At 42.1% G+C, this 18,449-nt stretch overlaps 1 protein-coding gene across 1 annotated transcript; it reads left to right on the top strand.

Annotated features, from left to right (window-relative positions):
• The first annotated feature begins 6,555 nt into the window (after nucleotides 1–6,555).
• Nucleotides 6,556–12,765, top strand: LOC124616113 (pro-resilin-like). The gene is made up of 3 exons (XM_047144376.1): nucleotides 6,556–6,578; nucleotides 10,765–11,424; nucleotides 12,333–12,765. Exons 1-3 carry the CDS (start codon nucleotides 6,573–6,575, stop codon nucleotides 12,606–12,608), a joined length of 942 nt encoding a protein of 313 aa, XP_047000332.1. The 5' UTR covers nucleotides 6,556–6,572; the 3' UTR covers nucleotides 12,609–12,765.
• Nucleotides 12,766–18,449: the final 5,684 nt, after the last annotated feature.

Here is an 18,449-nt window from a genome sequence, read left to right as displayed (position 1 = left end):
CTCAGGCCGCCCAAGGGCTACTACTGCAGTGGACGACCGCTGCCTACGGATTATGGGTCGGAGGAACCCTCACAGCAACACTGCCATGTTGAATAATGCTGTGCAGCCACAGGACGTCATGTTACGACTCAAACTGTGCGCAATGGGCTGAATGATGCGCAACTTTACTCCCAACGTCCATGGCGAGGTCCATCTTTGCAACTACGACACTATGCAGCGCGGTAGAGATAGGCCTCACAACATGCCGAATGGACCGCTCAGGATTGGCATCCTTTTCATGGATGTGTGTCGCCAATGCCTTCAACCAGACAATCAGTGGAGACATGTTAGGAGGCAACCCAGTCAGGCAGAACGCCTTAGACACACTGTCCAGCGAGTGCAGCGAGGTGGAGGTTCCCTGCTGTTTTGGGGTGGCATTATGCGGGGCCGACGTACGCCGCTGGTGGTCGTGGAAGGCACTGTAACGGGTGTAGGATACGTGAATGCCATCCTGGGACCGATAGTGCAACCATATAGGCAGCATATTGGAGAGTCATTCGTCTTCTTGGAAGACCATTCGCGCCTCCATCTTGCACATCTTGTGAATGACTTTCTTCAAGATAACGACATCGGTCGACTAGAGTGGCCAGCATGTTCTCCAGACACGAACCCGATCAAACATGCCTGGGACAGTTTGAAAAGGGCTGTTTATGGATGACGTGACCCACCAACACTCTGAGGGATTTGGAGCGACAGTGCCTCGGTGAACTTGTGGATAGTATACCTCGACGAATACTGGCATGCATCAGTGCAAGAGAGCGTGCTACTGGGTATTAGAGGTATAGGCGTGTATAGCAGTCTGGACCACCACCTCTGAAGCTCTTGCTGTATTGTAGTACAACATACAATGTGTGGTTATCATGAGCCATAAAAAGGGTGATCTCTATTCCAATTTTCTGTACAGATTCCGGGACTTTAGGCACCGAGGTGATGAAAAACATTTTTGATGTGTATATGATGTTCAAAGAGGTGAATTACATCAGTTTCTTTTCAGCTCTTAAGATCTTGTAAACAAATTCATTATTCTATTTATTACCCCCTAATATTCCGATGAAGCAAATAGATTTCACTTTTTCCTTTTTTGTTATACGGTAAACTTGTCGTCTCTGTCAATTTACTTTAAACATTTACATGCATACTCCGTAAACCACCGCATGGTGTATGGCTGAACGTACGTTGCACCACTACTACTCTTTTTCTCTTCCTGCTGCATCAGCAAACAGAGCGAGAGAAAAACGACTGTCTATGTGTCTCTGCACGAGCCATAATTTCTCTCCTCTTATCTACGTGTTCCCTAAGCGAAATGAACGATAGCGGCAGTGGAATCATTCTGCGTCAGCTTCAGATTCTGGATGTGGAGAAAACGGTCCTCAGGGGTTTACTTCGCGAGATTACAGATGGTGTAATCATACGAATTTTTTTTCAGAAATAGCCTAACGGAGCAATTTCCGATTATTTCGCCCCAGACGAACCCGTTTTACTTCCTAATTGTGCGAATGTGAAGAATATGTTCAACTTAATCACTAAATTATGCAAATCACACACAATTGTGTTACTGGTCCCGTAAACACTGTAAAATTAGATATTACATCTGTTCACTTACCCATGTAATCACTAGTAACCAAGCAATTTACTTGTGAAAGTGTGGCAACGGGACTCGAGGTACGATGTAAACATCACCTTCGTAATTTGACAGCTGTCACATTCAATTTGCCTTCGTCGCAAAGCTGAGACCAATACCGAAGAATCAGCTTTATTTTATTGGTCGGTGCCCAGAGACTAGTGACGTACTCCGCAATCTACGTACGCGACCTTATCAAACATTAAACAATGCCAATTAAGTTTGAAAAACAACACTGCACATGCGTTTAATAACACTTCCCCCCAAACAGGCACACAAAAAACATGCAGCTGCAGCAGCCTTAATTTAAGAAAAAGAAATAGTTTAAGTAAAAGAAAAATACTTATAACTAATGGTGAATCAACGAAGTTATAATAAAAGTTAAAATTTCACTTCAAGCAATTTTATTAATGCAAGGAAATAAAAGAAAAGGAAAGAAAAGGAATCAGTTTTATAATGAAACAGGCGATTTATAATATGAACTGATGAACTGTGTTCGCCTTTAATTGGGGAGAGCGCATGCAATGCAGCTTTTGTTTTATTTGTTCGAAAGGTGTGGGGGCGTGTTGAGATGACGGCGGTGGTTGTGATGTTGCAGATAAAGCTGTTACAGCAACTCCGTTTGTCGTATTTCCGCGGTGAAGTATGCTGATGGTCGTCTTGCTTAGGCTGCAAAAGTCAACCGCACTAGCGTTTAACAGGTCAGTGGCAGAGCAGACGTAACTGTTGGTGATAACACACAGCTTCCATATGCACAATTTATTACTCGTTATACATACATAGTTCTCATTTCACTGCTTTATACACTGTCCATGACGATTTACAACTGAGATATAACAGTTCGTCACGTTTGCATATTACCACCTATTCGCTAAACGACAGTCAGTAAAACCGTTCTTGCACCTGAACCACAATTGCAATTATGTCCGTCGCAACAGTTACGGCTTCAAACACTCGGCCTTTTATTAAAAAGATGCAATACACAGTTTTATGGAGCCTTGGATCTCACGACGCTGTTAAATGTAAAAACAATTTCACTCACAAGGTAGCAGTAAAAATAATGACTACTCGCCATAAGTATTGTCAACACCGGTTGAGACACAGTCCATTTACGAATAATCTAACCGTACGATGTTTCTGTTCATGATCATTTCAACATTCATTACGTACTGCAACGATAATCCCAACTGTCTGTCATTAAGTTCTACGATACACTGTTCTCGTAAGTTTTTTTTTGCTATATTACCGCACAGACACACTAATACTCCCTCGTTGTGTATCGCTGCTCCACTATCACTCTCGAAATCGGCCTCAGTGCTTTCACGTCTACGGTTTACATAGATGTTCTTGGGATCACAGTTAGTGTTACGAATGAGGATAAAATGAACAAAAGAAAGGAAAGTCTGTCCACATTCAAGTAATAATAAGAAAACATATTTATCCATTAGAAAAAAAGAAATTACGTTTTAATGTTATTGCCAAACACAGTTATGCTACACCATCCAAGATTTGAATATTTAGTCTAAGAAAGCGAAAGAAATGACAGAAAAAAGAGAAAAAAGCTACCCATCATTAATGGCTATATCTCGACACGGTTCACTAATTTTCTCATTAGTGTTTCGAGACAACAACGGTGCGTTTCCTCCAGGGATTCCCATTTGAGTTCACAAAGCACCTCGGTCATACATATTGACTGAACGTATCAGTAACAAATCTAGCAGCACGCCTCGGAATTGGTTCGAAGCCTTATTTTATTCCGACCCGGCAGGAATACTAAACACTCGAGCAGTACCCAAGAATGGGTCGCGTCAGTATTCTATACGCGGTCTCCTTTAGAGATGAAACCGACTTTCGTAAAATTCTCCCAGTAAATCGAAGTCGACCACTCGCCTTTCCTACTGCAGTCCTGTAACGCTGCTGTATGAATTCTGAATCAGACCTAACGGTAGTGTCCCACGTGACCGCAGCAACTACAGGGATTTTCCTTTGTGTGCCGTTGGCCATCACTTGTTTCCTGCTGGTAGATTTGCTAAAATAGCTTACCGAATAACTGTTAGGATGTTGACCTCGTATCCCGGAGGAGAGGAAATCAGATCCCTGTTTGAATATTCTGACTTAAGTTTCCTGCGATTGCTCTGGACCAGTAAAAACTAACGACGACATGGTTCCACAAATGAGAGGCAACCACTTCTGCACCATCCTTCAGAAACGAATGCGGTTCTGCGTCTTTTGTGAATTTTCCATGGTTTGCTTTGTTTGACTGTTTGGCGTGACCACGAATTCCTCTCCTACGCCAACCATTTCAATCTAAGAGCAACACTTGCACCAGAAGTCTTCAAACTATTTGTAGGATGTATTACAATGTCTGTCTTCCGCTACAGTTTTTGCCCTCTAAGACATTTTTGACTGTATACCTCTGTGCGCAATCTTCTGATGAAAGTATCCGCATGGTCAGTGGTAAGGAGTTACACGAGAAACAGACCACTATTCAGTGTCTTCTAAGATGATAAACACAGATTCATTCACATATAGACTGGCACACATACACGCACACGCACACACACACACACACAACACACACACACACACACACACACACACACACACACACACACACACAGAGAGAGAGAGAGAGAGAGAGAGAGAGAGAAACTGAATTATAGAGAGACTGCAGCTGTAATTATGAGCAAAGCCATAAATTATTGTTGGAACAATAGAGAAACCAATTCTTGACCGTCAGTGGAATGGCTGAGGGCTTGAAACAGGCCACGATGAAAGTAATCATAAACCATCAAAGCTTTTGGGTGTTAAAACTGCAACAGCTGTCTATTTAACCATGTTAGCACTACATTCGGACAGTTAGGATGGTTGCGGCCAAACACGTTACGTAATTACGCAATACCCTACGTCTAGTACCTGTCATGTCGCCATAATCGCAAAAGACATTCTCAGTTACCTAGTAACCTAGGTCTCACTGTCCGCAAAGAAAAACTTTCGTAAACTCTACTCTTAGGGGTGTATCAAAATTCAAAATTAAAACATCAAAATAAAAACAAAAAAACCGTTATGATCCATTACCTTGATCTAATTACTCTCCGGTCACATCCGTTGCGGCGGAGAGGGGTGGGAATTTTGCGGCCAAGCCTCGCGTTGTGACCCCTCCCCGCTTCACTCTCCTGCCCTCCTGCGCTCCCCGTGTCCATTCAGTTCTGTGATCACGCAAAATAAATAAAACGAAAAGGAGGAAATGGCCAACGTGGTTGAATGATGCTGTGTAGGTGGACCGGGTTCGATTCCCTACAGGGTCAGAGATTTAATCCGCTAGCGGAATGCGCCTTGTGTTGTCCTCATAATCATTACATCATCGTCGAAGTAACGTGCTGTAAAAAAACTTTCACTAGGCTCTCTAAAAACCCCAGAAGGGGTCCCTCGGCCAATAATGCTGTACTATCACTTAATTTTTTATTTTTTTTATTTTTTTTCTGTCTCCACATCCCGCACACTTCGATTATCTTCTTTTACGAAGTTCACTCAGTCCACGAATTACTTCTATACAATCCTTGGCTTCACCCGCACATTATTTAAAAAATTTCCGTAAAATTAGAACTCATGTCTGGAACTATTTAACTAGCACTGATTGTAATTTCATTCCTGAACTTTTCCTTTAATTTCAGTGACTGCTTTATCTACGTACAGATTGGACAGCTGGGGTGAAAGAGTGCACCCCTGTCTTACATCTCTTAGAATCCACACACTTTGTTCGAGTCTGCCGCTTTTAGCTTTCTTCTTGGTTTTTGTACGTGTTGTATATTAACCGTCTTTCTTTGTACCTCATAACTACTTATCTCACAATGTAGAACACCTTTTACTATTCTAATATGTCGAATGCTTTTTCTATGTCATCAGTCTTACTACCATTACCAGCTTAAATGTCGGAAATGCCTTCATCGCAGCGTTATGTTCCCCAAAGTTAACGGATTCTAACAGATCCTCTATTTTCTTTCCCGTTCCTTTGTATGCAACTCTTTTCGGGAAACTGGATGCATTAGCTGTTAAGCGAATTGTGACTTGCGACATTCTGGATTGCGTAGATGACGCTTTCCCGAAAGCCTGCTGGTGTGTCATCAGTGTCATAGACTCTACGCGCCAACATCGATAGCCGTTGCTCACCATATACCCTAAAGATTTTAACAATTTCGAAGGAATATTATCTACCTTTTATGACTTATTTTCAAAGGTAAGTGAAACTGTAACGTTGGATCGCCTTTTGTTCCAAATCGACACCCATTTTTGCTTATATCAAGTCAGAAATCAGCTCGTTACCCTCGTAGAAACACTTACCCGCTTTGTCCTCTTCGTTTAATGAACGGATTCCTATGATACTTTTTAGACAGTAAATCATAGCATTATCTCCTTACTAATTTTTAGCATCACCCAACACCAAGCGTCCTCTACATTTGCCTAGCGCAAGTGGAGTCCTACACAAAGAATTATTGGTCAATGTGTCTGATGTAAGCTTGAAATGGTCTTCCTTTTTACATGATATGAACAAGGTTTCAGGAATATACTTCATAAAACGTCAAATTAAAGCTGATGGATATTCGAAACGAAGTAGTTAGCTAGGACGAGAGAAGGGGAAACTATGAGTTTGCAAGTCAGGAGGCATCAAAGGCCGTAGGCAGCTTTTGGAAACAGACAGGCCCATAGGGGCGCGGCAGAGCAGCGTTTCGGCGTTGCTGACAAGGTCGCGCAGGGCGCTGACGTAACGGCGGGGACTCCGACACTCCCTTCTATCTGGAGCAGCTGGTCCGAGGCCCTGGAGAGGGCTGGCTCGTCCACGGCCGCTGCGTATAAATACCGGACGCCGAACTGCTGGGGCCACTCGCAGAGCCGCCTCTGTCTCCTACGCAACATGAAGGTAAGCCAGCCGCGGAGAGAGTCCGTCGCACAGGCACTCATTAATTTTTTATTTTTTGTGTCGTACGTCTCGTTCTGTAGGACAAAATCTCCTCGATTATGGAAGGTGTTGGGTTGGTTGGGTTGTTCGGGGGAGATGACCGGACAGTGAGGTCGTCGGTCTATCGGATTAGGGAAGGACGGGGAAGGAAGTCAGCCGTGCACTTTCAAAGGAACCATCCCGACATTTGCCTGCAGCGATTTATGGAAATTACGGAAAACCTAAATCAGGATGGCCCAACGCGGGATTGAACCGTCGTCCTCCCGAATGCGAGTCCAGTGTACTGGCCACTGTGCCACCTTGCTCGGTGGAAAGTATCGGTACACGAAATTACAACAGAACAGTAATAACAGTAGAAACCCTAAAATGACGACAAGGTAAACGCAGTGAACTATGTAACACGGGAGTCAGATTAATTTTTCAAGGAAATCGTCAACAGAATAGAAGGAGTGATTCATGAGGAAACTCTTCAGTTTAGACTTGAAAGCGAATCAATTACTAATAATATTTTTGAATTCTTGTGGTAGCTTATTGAAAATATATACAGCAGAATACTGTACGACTTCCTGTGCAGGAGGTGTGTTCCAAATCCATTCTGGATATCTGTCTACTATTTAACAAGAAACAACATATTAAGAGGTCAGTGTCAGAATACCCAGACTAATGCATAGAAGTCGACAAGAGATTTGAGAGCTAATAACACTTATTTCCCGAATCACCCGCTTCTGAGCCAAAATTACACTTTGAGAATCGGTAGAGTTACCCCAAAATATAATACCACAGGTCATAAGCGAATGAAAATAAGCAAAGAAGGCTATTTTTCGGGTCGAACTATCACTTACTTCACATACTGTTCTAATAGCAAAAGCGGCTGCATTACCACTTTGAACAGTTTACTGTCTACCTGAACGCCTAGAAATTGGAACTGTTCTGTATAACTAATCATACGCCCATTCTGTGTAAGTAGAACGTTACGTTTTGTTGAATTATGTGTTAGAAATTGTAAAAACTGCATCTTACTGTGATTTAGCGTTAATTTATTTTCTACAAGCATAACCCAGCCCTGATCCCTGGGGCACCCACCATGTAACCGTACCCCACTCGGACGGCACATCATAACTATTCTCCGTAAGGCGGAGAATAACCTGTTGCTGTCTGTTCTGAAATTAAGAAGTGAGCCAATTGTGAGGTATTCCCCGTATTCCATAATTCTCAAACTTCTGGAACAATGTTTTGTGATCAACACAATCAAGTACGTTAGTTAGAAAAAAAAGGTGACTACCGTTCGAAATCTTTTGTACGTCCATGTTGTACCTCATAGAGAAAAGAGGATACAGCATTTTCATGACATGTATTCGCAGTTGCGAAAATGGACTGCCATTAGCTGCACAATGAATGACGACAATGAAAACTTGTGCCTGACTGGCAGTCGTACCCGGACTTCTCGTTTATTGCAATGGGTCGCCTTACCATTTGGCTATCCGAGCACTGCTCACAGCCAGAACCAAATTTCCATATGTTGTGAACCATCTGTCTACAGCCTGTACTTGTACAACCAGTATTAGTTAGATTTCTTATGAAATTTTATTCTATAGTTCTCAAATTTTGTCTTTTACTATCATGCGAAATTAGCTGCATGTTCCATTAAGATATCTCATAACAAAAATGATTTTTGTTATTGCTCTATAATGTAATTTTTAAGTTAAGTACCGTCTTGTTACGCCTTTCTTCTACAATGATTTAATTAAGATAGTTATGGGGCAAGGTAGGTTTTTCTATATTGATCGATACTTTGAGATGTGTACAACGTATTCTCTGTACAACGTATTTTATGATTTATTTAAGTACTGATCACAGTAGATAGAATACTAACGGTATTTTGAAGGTGCCTTGTAAAGAAAGGGAAAAGACGTCACATGATCTCTTTCATTACAGACGTGTTATCATATAGCACTCTTCCAATTTCTGTTGACATTTCTTATTTATTTTCTCATGTTAATGTCAGACAGCGCATATACAACAGCAACATATCTTTCATTGCAATCCCGTGACGTACCAGAGTATCAAGAAAAATAAATACAAGACCTTATATCGGTTAGAAATGAAAATTATGCACCAATGATTGCTATTGAATTACTGAAACAAACACTTCCTGAATTTGGTAGACATAGATTTAAGTGATAGCCATTGGTTGAATTTTCTTTCATTCGTGTGTCATTCTCGTTGGAGACAGCAATCTAGCGCTGTTCAAAAGGTGTATCGGTATAAAATATTAGTGTTGATAAGATGTATGGCATGTATTAATTTCTAACTGCAAAGTCCTTACAAATGAGGAATTATTTTCTTATGGTTCTCAGACACTACAACTGTGCCAAATGAATAATGCAGGAAGTACGCTAGTAATAGCTGTGAGCTGTTTAGTAGAAACTATTCTCTTGTTGTATTCTAAAGTATAATTCGACAGCTAAACTCTGCTGAGTAACCATCAACAGTATGATGTTATTTCACTATATACTGGCCCACTTGATGGTAAAATAATGATTATTATACACTCCTGGAAATTGAAATAAGAACACTGTGAATTCATTGTCCCAGGAAGGGGAAACTTTATTGACACATTCCTGGGGTCAGATACATCACATGATCACACTGACAGAACCACAGGCACATAGACACAGGCAACAGAGCATGCACAATGTCGGCACTAGTACAGTGTATATCCACCTTTCGCAGCAATGCAGGCTGCTATTCTCCCATGGACACGATCGTAGAGATGCTGGATGTAGTCCTGTGGAACGGCTTGCCATGCCATTTCCACCTGGCGCCTCAGTTGGACCAGCGTTCGTGCTGGACGTGCAGACCGCGTGAGACGACGCTTCATCCAGTCCCAAACATGCTCAATGGGGGACAGATCCGGAGATCTTGCTGGCCAGGGTAGTTGACTTACACCTTCTAGAGCACGTTGGGTGGCACGGGATACATGCGGACGTGCATTGTCCTGTTGGAACAGCAAGTTCCCTTGCCGGTCTAGGAATGGTAGAACGATGGGTTCGATGACGGTTTGGATGTACCGTGCACTATTCAGTGTCCCCTCGACGATCACCAGTGGTGTACAGCCAGTGTAGGAGATCGCTCTCCACACCATGATGCCGGGTGTTGGCCCTGTGTGCCTCGGTCGTATGCAGTCCTGATTGTGGCGCTCACCTGCACGGCGCCAAACACGCATACGACCATCATTGGCACCAAGGCAGAAGCGACTCTCATCGCTGAAGACGATACGTGTCCATTCGTCCCTCCATTCACGCCTGTCGCAACACCACTGGAGGCGGGCTGCACGATGTTGGGGCGTGAGCGGAAGACGGCCTAACGGTGTGCGGGACCGTAGCCCAGCTTCATGGAGACGGTTGCGAATGGTCCTCGCCGATACCCCAGGAGCAACAGTGTCCCTAATTTGCTGGGAAGTGGCGGTGCGGTCCCCTACGGCACTGCGTAGGATCCTACGGTCTTGGCGTGCATCCGTGCGTCGCTGCGGTCCGGTCCCAGGTCGACGGGCACGTGCACCTTCCGCCGACCACTGGCGACAACATCGATGTACTGTGGAGACCTCACGCCCCACGTGTTGAGCAATTCGGCGGTACGTCCACCCGGCCTCCCGCATGCCCACTATACGCCCTCGCTCAAAGTCCGTCAACTGCACATACGGTTCACGTCCACGCTGTCGCGGCATGCTACCAGTGTTAAAGACTGCGATGGAGCTCCGTATGCCACGGCAAACTGGCTGACACTGACGGCGGCGGTGCACAAATGCTGCGCAGCTAGCGCCATTCGACGGCCAACACCGCGGTTCCTGGTGTGTCCGCTGTGCCGTGCGTGTGATCATTGCTTGTACAGCCCTCTCGCAGTGTCCGGAGCAAGTATGCTGGGTCTGACACACCGGTTTCAATGTGTTCTTTTTTCCATTTCCAGGAGTGTATATGAGTATATACCATGTAAATCACTATTATATGCACAGCCTCCCTTTAACAGCACATATTTTCTGCATATCAGTGCTTAGTGACATTCGTACTTGGATACAATTCTACAATATTAGCTGCAATAGACGGTTGCAATGACATATCATATAGTGACGAGTTCTGTGTTTTTGAAGGTGTACGTCGTCCTGTCAGCGCTTGCTCTCTGCGTCGTCGCCGAGCCACCAGTCGACCGGTCGTACCTGCCTCCCAGCTCTGAGTACGGACCTCCCTCGGCCTCCTCTCTCAGTGCTCAGTACGGCGCCCCAGCAGCCAATAGCCTCAGCTCTCAGTACGGAGCTCCTTCTCCTTCAGCCAACAGCCTCAGCTCTCAGTATGGAGCTCCATCAGCCAACGGCCTCAGCACGCAGTATGGAGCTCCTTCAGCCAACAGCCTCAGCATGCAGTATGGAGCTCCATCAGCCAATGGCCTCAGCTCACAGTACAGTGCGCCTTCAGTAACAGGAGCTGCTTTCGGTCGCTCAGGCGCTTCCAGCCAGGCTCCAGCAGCTCGCGTCTCCTCTAGCTTTGGAAGCGCCTCCTCCAGGAGGTTTGGATCTGGCAGGAGGATCGGCGGTGGTGTCTCCACTCGCTACGGCGCTCCTTCGGCGGCTGGCCGTGCCACTGGGTTAGGAGGAGTCGGTCTGTCCACACAGTACGGCGCCCCTTCTTACTCTGGTGACGCACTCTCCACTCAGTATGGTGCGCCCTCTGGTAACGCTGGTGGCCTTTCTCCAGTCTATGGAGTGCCCGGATATGCCTACAATCGTGCCGGAGCCCAAGAGGATGCACTTGCCGTAAGATTCAGCCTCTATTTACCTAAAACGTTATGTACTAAACAAGATGATTGCTACAATGACGTGATGTGTTTACATAGCTAAAATGACAATAAGTAATTAGTAAAGGAATCCAGAGCATCTACATTTTTGTTATGCAGATGCTGTGTAGAAACAAAAAAAGATAAAATTGTTGCCTGAAAATTTGTCGCCAATATTTCAGTATGAGACAATTAACGTTGCTATCATTCACAATCTTAACTATATCCACACTGATCTTTATCGAAGTTAAAATATTATTATTAAATGTAATATCTGGAAACATTCACCTTCGAATGAAGTTAGTATTGAAGACTGGAACCTACTGTGGTCGAATCAGCACTCACTCTATAATTCATAATATAAAGTGAAATTCTAGGCACATATCACTTCTTTTAAATGATTCATTTGGAATATGTAGAACTTTGTTTACAGTTTTTTCACGAAGGTTTATCTATAGAAGAAAGAAAAATTTTGGGCCAAAGTAAAGGGCCCAGTAAGGTAGAACTTTACATAATTGTAATAGTATGGGAAGATTGACATCCATAGAGTTGTAAAAACTCTTAGTGATGTACATATTAGGATTAAATATTTTGCTACGGAAGAGGATATAGTATAAATCCATTTCCCACAATGACTACCGAATCCATTTACTCTGCTACTGAGAGAAAATTTAAGTTACGTTACTGTCGACTGTTGGAAGTGCTGCTGAATTAGCGAGTACTCTAAATTTACTGAATAGCCGTTTGAATACGTTAATAACTGTGGCACCCATGTTAGAATCACTTACCTATATATACATGAAATAATTCAATGAATTAAAGTAATATACCTGATAATCATCTGTCAAAGTGGAAAAGCACCAAAGCAAAACTATTTTATCTCACCAGGAGCCGGCCAACTACGAGTTCAGCTACTCAGTGCAGGATGGCGAGACGCTGAGTGACTTTGGACAAGAGGAGTCCAGGCAGGGGGAGAGAGCCCAAGGCCAGTACCGCGTGCTGCTGCCCGACGGCCGCAAGCAGATCGTCTCCTACCAGGCGGACGAGGGTGGCTACAGGCCCACCGTAGAGTACCAGGACACCGGACTCACCGCCTACTCCACCGGCGGATACGGCTACGCCAGGGGGCGCGCTGGAGCTGGAAACACTGGATACCACTACTGACCAATTTCTGGACTGTTCTGAACACGCACGAAACGATAAATCCATCGGAAATACAACTTACAAAGTAGTGACTTTAAGTTATGTATAGATGTATTTATTTACAAAGAATGTATGTTATTATTCTAGTTTTCAAATGAAAGCCTAGTGTCTCTCTCTTTATTAGACGACAATCATATTTCATTTTGTATGTGTTGCTGAATAAAGAAAGACAGCAAATTATATATATCGTTTTATTCATGGTTCCACCGTTATATCTACTTTACATTCAGATATACTGGGTCGATTGAAAACGAAAAAATATTTTGTAGCACATTGGTTTATAATAACAATGTTACTTTAGTGACGCAATGTGAGGTTTACACTATCTCGAAATCAAGGGAGTAATACGGGCCACAATGTTCAAGCTATAAAACCTCTTAATTTATCTATGCCATGTTTCATCTTCCTTTATACGTTATTGTTAGTTTGTTCATATGTATTGAAGGAATTCGGAAACACACTATGAGATATTCAGCAGTTTTATCCAAGTACTTAGAGTACAAATCTTCCCTCTAAACTCACCCATGAATGTAATTAGACATCAGCCATATCATTCTTGTCAGACTGACTATTGACAATCTCTTGTTTATTACCAGTACATAAGGCTTCATAACGTCAACTGCTTAAGATCTCATTTCCATTTTATGCTACTCTAATTACTCAGAAGTACATCAAAATTGTTTTATAGACCGTTGATTGCAAATGATTTCTTTTTGTAATTAATAATCAGTTCTTAATACCTTTGATTACTTCTCAAGATCGAAACCTTCTAATTGTTTAGGCATACTTCTCTCATTTTTCTGTTCGTATGACTCCTTTTCTTAAAACTACTGATTTGCTTAGGCGTTTATTTCTCATTCCTTACATCAACAGACAGTAGGCGGGATTTAGTTGATTAATAAATCATGTTTAACTTTTTATTTGAACAACAAAACTTTATTTCTTTATTACAGTTGTATATTGACAATTTACTATGGCTGACATCTGTCTGACAAGCAGACTAAATCTCAATAACATAAACAAAAACAAACTATTAAGGGACACCAGCACCTAAACTCTGACACTTAACGTGTTAGGCAACAGAGTCACTTTCGGCATTGGACCAATATATCAGGCCAACTAAAGCAGCAGCTAATTTATGCCAATCGTTGTTTCTATTGAAAGTGCATGGAGCAGCTGTATTTGCGCATCTAATTAGTTCAGTCATTACCTGTTCAGTACCAGCGAGGACAAAATTAAATATTTAAACCTGAGCCAGAAAATTAAATCAATCAACAACTGACGTTACCATATAATGTTGCGTCCAATTGTACGTAGTGTCTGTGAAAAAATGACTTAACCAAGCAATGGTACTACATTTACATACATTGGTCAAAAATCCACAACAATATTGTAATATATCCAGAAGCTTCAACTCAGCTAACTTCGAACGAGCCACACAGACACATTAATTTTATTATTCTGAAGAGTCAGATTTCCTATCCGAACCAAATATCACCAAAGAAACGAATTTAAACTCTTTCAACACTCAAAAGACCAACAGCACTTGCAGTGAATCCACTTCTGGTGAATTAAAACATATTAAATTACTCTAAAATTTGCCTTTAATAATCTCAGGTCTCCACATTCAAGCTTCCGGTAAACATCCACGTAAATAATATCTCTCACAGGAAACCCCTTATACAGCCCTATAATGATATGTTGAAACTATAACTCTTTACTGCTCAGTAAGCCAGATGTCTTACACGACTTGCCGAGTGAACAATGCTGGTTTCAACAGATCTTTGGCACGCTGTCACAATTCTTGCTGGTAACTCCCGACTCCGCACTACTAATTCCGAATGATTGACTGTAAAGACGAAAGTAAACTGCCCACTTCCCAAGCTAAAACTGTACTGACCGTAAGTCTGGTGTTAGTTTCATTCAGAACCATTTTCCAAGCAACATACGTTATGTTTACTTAGTTGATGGATTGCCCTTCTATGCACTGTAAACATAACAGCATAGTTGGATAGATTTATATGCTGTTTGCTTTGGTTTTCGATAGTCTTCTACTTCCAGTTTCATATTGCGTTATAAATGAGCCAATGTACAATGAATTCCTTTTCTGTTATGAGCAACTGAAGCCTATCACAAAAAACTAACTGTGAGGTAATAGAATACACATTTATTTAACCAATCACTGGTATCAGTCTGTTACTGCCCCAGCAGCTGCCGACACTACAGTACAAGCTACTAACAATAGAACCAAACACTTTCTGAAACTCGGAAATGAAACTTCCATCACCTGATGTCAGAGCTTCAAGATTTACCCAGAACAAAATTCTACACTATCTTCACCGCTCTGTTGAGTAGATAATGAACGATGCAAAACAATTCACACTGAACTTCAGAACAGGCCGAGTAAATCAGAGAATTTTCTCTGTTCCCAACACTAAGAAATGTGCATTATTGTGTACAACTAAGACAGGCATCCACGATAAAAGTAGCAGCAAAGCAACCTCCTGCCACAATTACACATGAGGTGTGATTGAAAAGTTTTAAGAATGGATCCGCTACTGCTTACTCTGCTTACTGGTTTGGCAGGCAGGTACACGGAGGGTGGGCAGTGAGTCATCGCCTTGTCCTTGAATGCACCCTGACTAGAAACTGCGTTCCCATTATTCAGTTTTTTGTGGCAGCTGGTTGAGTGTGGGCCCATTAGGGCTTGTTGTCGGATTCTGTCTGTGTGAAAATGGACGTAAAAACGTAGCAACGAGTGTATGTGAAATTTTGTTTTAAAACTGGGAAATTAGCTTCTGAGACTTACGAACTAGTAAAAACAGCTTTTGGAAATAAATATATCAGCCAGTCAAATGTTTTTTTTCTGGTTCAACAGATTGAAAAATGGCCGTGAATCATTTGAAGATGAACCATGGTCTAGCCATCCTTCCACCTCGTTCTCCTCCGCCTTTAACAAACATTATGTTGGTGTGGACAGTTGCACGATTGTTCATCCTGTGCGGCACTGGGTTTTGCTTTACCAAAAGCCACCTTCTCGCCGCTTTACGACTGGATTACATTGTCTCCACTACTAAAGAAAAACACTCTACATTTAAAACACTTTTGAAACTTTATTTTGCCTAAAAGTGACATCCGTGTGGTTGAGCCGAACAAATCGGTCGTGGAATTGCATTACAAAAGGCTGAAACAGGCCGTGCATTCTCCAGTAGTATTGTCTCCTATCACATAGAACATTGAAACCTGGAACTATTTGAGGCAACCAACAAGTAGTCTGATAGAATGGCATCTATAAACCGAGCAAATGGTTGAAGTGACTCCATGCAGATATTAGAACTGTTCTCGTTAATTCAAATTCCCACAAGTTCCAGTTCTGCTGTTACTGTAGTCATCGTTCAGCAGCTATCACTCACCGACCAGGCTAGCTGCTGGATGATTTACAGCCCGAGTCTCATAGAAATTCCTTCAATCACCATTCAATTGTTTACTTGTTGAGATACTGAACTCTACTGTTAGGGTATTTACAAATCATCTACTGTATTAGATTATGTTCATCAGTGCCACAACAGCTCCTGTTTTTGATTTATTGCCCTGTGAAGGGTGTGTCGTTAGAGTACCAGCAGACCAGTTTTTACTTTTTATTTATTTATTTTTTATTCTTTGAGGTATCAGTCACTATCAGTCCTCTGACTGGTTTGTTGCGGCCCGCCTCGAGTTCCTCTTATGTGCCAACCTCTTCATCTCAGAGTAGCACTTGGAACCTACATCCTCAGTTATTTGCTTGATGCCCTCCAATCTCTGTCTTCCTCTACAGCTTTTACACTCTCCAGCTCCCTCTAGAACTATGGAAGTTATTCCCTGGTGTCTTAACAGATGTCCTATCATACTGTCCCTTCTTCTTGTAATTGTTTTCCATATAAACCTTTCCTCACCTATTCTGCAGAGAATCCTTTGATGTTTTTCTATTAGTGCATCTAATTTCCAACATTCTTCTGTACCACCAAACATCATGTGTTTCAATTTTCATCTGTTCCAGTTTTCCCATAATCCATGTTTCACTCCATACAGTGCTGTGTCCCAAAAGTACATTCTTGGAATCTTCTTCTTCAAATTAAAGTCTGTGTTCTATACTAGAAGACTACTCTTGACTAGAAATGCCCTTTTTGCCAGTGACAGTCTGCTTTTTATGTCCTTCTTCCTCCGTCCATCATGGGATTTTTGTTGCCTAGATAGCAGAGTCCCTTAATTTTTCGTGTATTTCGTGATGCCCATTTCAGATGTTAATTTCCTCGTTTCTGCTGCTTCTTATTAATTTCTTCTTTCTTCAATTTTTTCTCAATCATATCCTGTACTAATTATATTGTTCATTGCATTCAACAGATTCTGCAATTCTACTGTATTTTCAACGATGATAACACTGTCATCAGCTTCTCTTACTGTTGATATCCTTTCACCTTGGATTTTAATCCCACTGATGAACCCTTAATTTCCATAATTGCTTCTTTGATATGTAGACTGAACAGTAGGCGCGAAGGTCTACATTGTTGCTTATACACTTTTTAATTCGAGCAATTCGTAATTGGCTTCCAGTATTACTATTCCCTCTTAGTTTTTGCGTCAGTTTAAATTGTGGAACGCTGGTCCCATTTTGACAAATTCTGTGAGTGGTTTTGATTTTTCTTGTGTCTTGCTTTCATTATCAATGGCAACGTCAGAGCTGCCACTGGTGCCTTTACCTTTCCTAAAGCCAAACTGATCGTCATGTAACAGATCCTCAATTTTCTCTTCCTTCTTCTGTGCATTATTTTTGTAAGGCACTTGCATGCATGAGCTGTTAAGCTGATTGTGCGATGATTCTCGCACTTATTGACTCTGGGCGTATTGTGAGGGTGATAATTTTTCTAAAGTCTGATGGTATACCGCCAGTCTCATACATTCCACAAACCAGAATTAATAGTCGTTCTGTTGCGACTTACCCAAGTTATCTTAAAAATTATGATGGAATGTTATTTCTCCCTTCTGCTGCATTTTGTCGTAATTCTTCCAAACTCTTTTAAATTCAGATTCTAACGCTGGGTCCTCCATTTCTTCTATATTTACTCCTGTTTCTTCTTATACCACGTCATCAGGCAAGTCTTCCCCCTCATAGGTGCCTTCAGTCTACTCTTCCCACCTATCTGTTCTCTCCTCTGGATATCATAGGGGAATACCACTGCGATCTTAAAGTTATCATCGTTGCTTTGAATCTTTTAATTTCACCTAAGGTCGATTTGACTTTTCTATATGCTAAGTCACTCCTTCTGAAAATCGTGTTTTTTTTCGATTTCTTCACATTTTTCATGCAGTCATTTCACCTTAGCTTCCCTGCACTTCCGATTTATTTCATTCCTAAGTTACTCGTATTTCCGTATTCCTGAATTTTCCTGAACATTTCAGTACTTCCTTCTTTCACTGATTACACGAAGTATTTCCTCTGTTACCCAACGCTTCTTCGCAGTTACCTTCTTTCTATCCACGTTTTTGTTTCCAACTTCTGTCATATCCCTTTGTAGAAATGCCCTTTCCTCTTCAACTGAACTGCCTACTGAGCTGTTCCTTAACACCGTACTGTAGCCTGAGATAACTTCAAGTGTACCTCTTCATTCCTTAGTAACTCACGTATCCCACTTCTTCGTGCATTAATTCTTCGTGAGTAGTCTCAAATTTCAGCTTACTCGTTATCATTATTAAATTCTGATCGGAGTCTATATGCGCTCGTGGATACGCCGTACAGTCCACTATCTGATTTCAGAATGTGTGCCT

Source organism: Schistocerca americana, chromosome 5 (assembly GCF_021461395.2).
Source record: "Schistocerca americana isolate TAMUIC-IGC-003095 chromosome 5, iqSchAmer2.1, whole genome shotgun sequence".
Classification (NCBI taxonomy): domain Eukaryota; kingdom Metazoa; phylum Arthropoda; class Insecta; order Orthoptera; family Acrididae; genus Schistocerca; species Schistocerca americana.
Note: the sequence above shows the minus strand (reverse complement) of the source record. Positions and strands in the feature narration are given on the sequence as shown.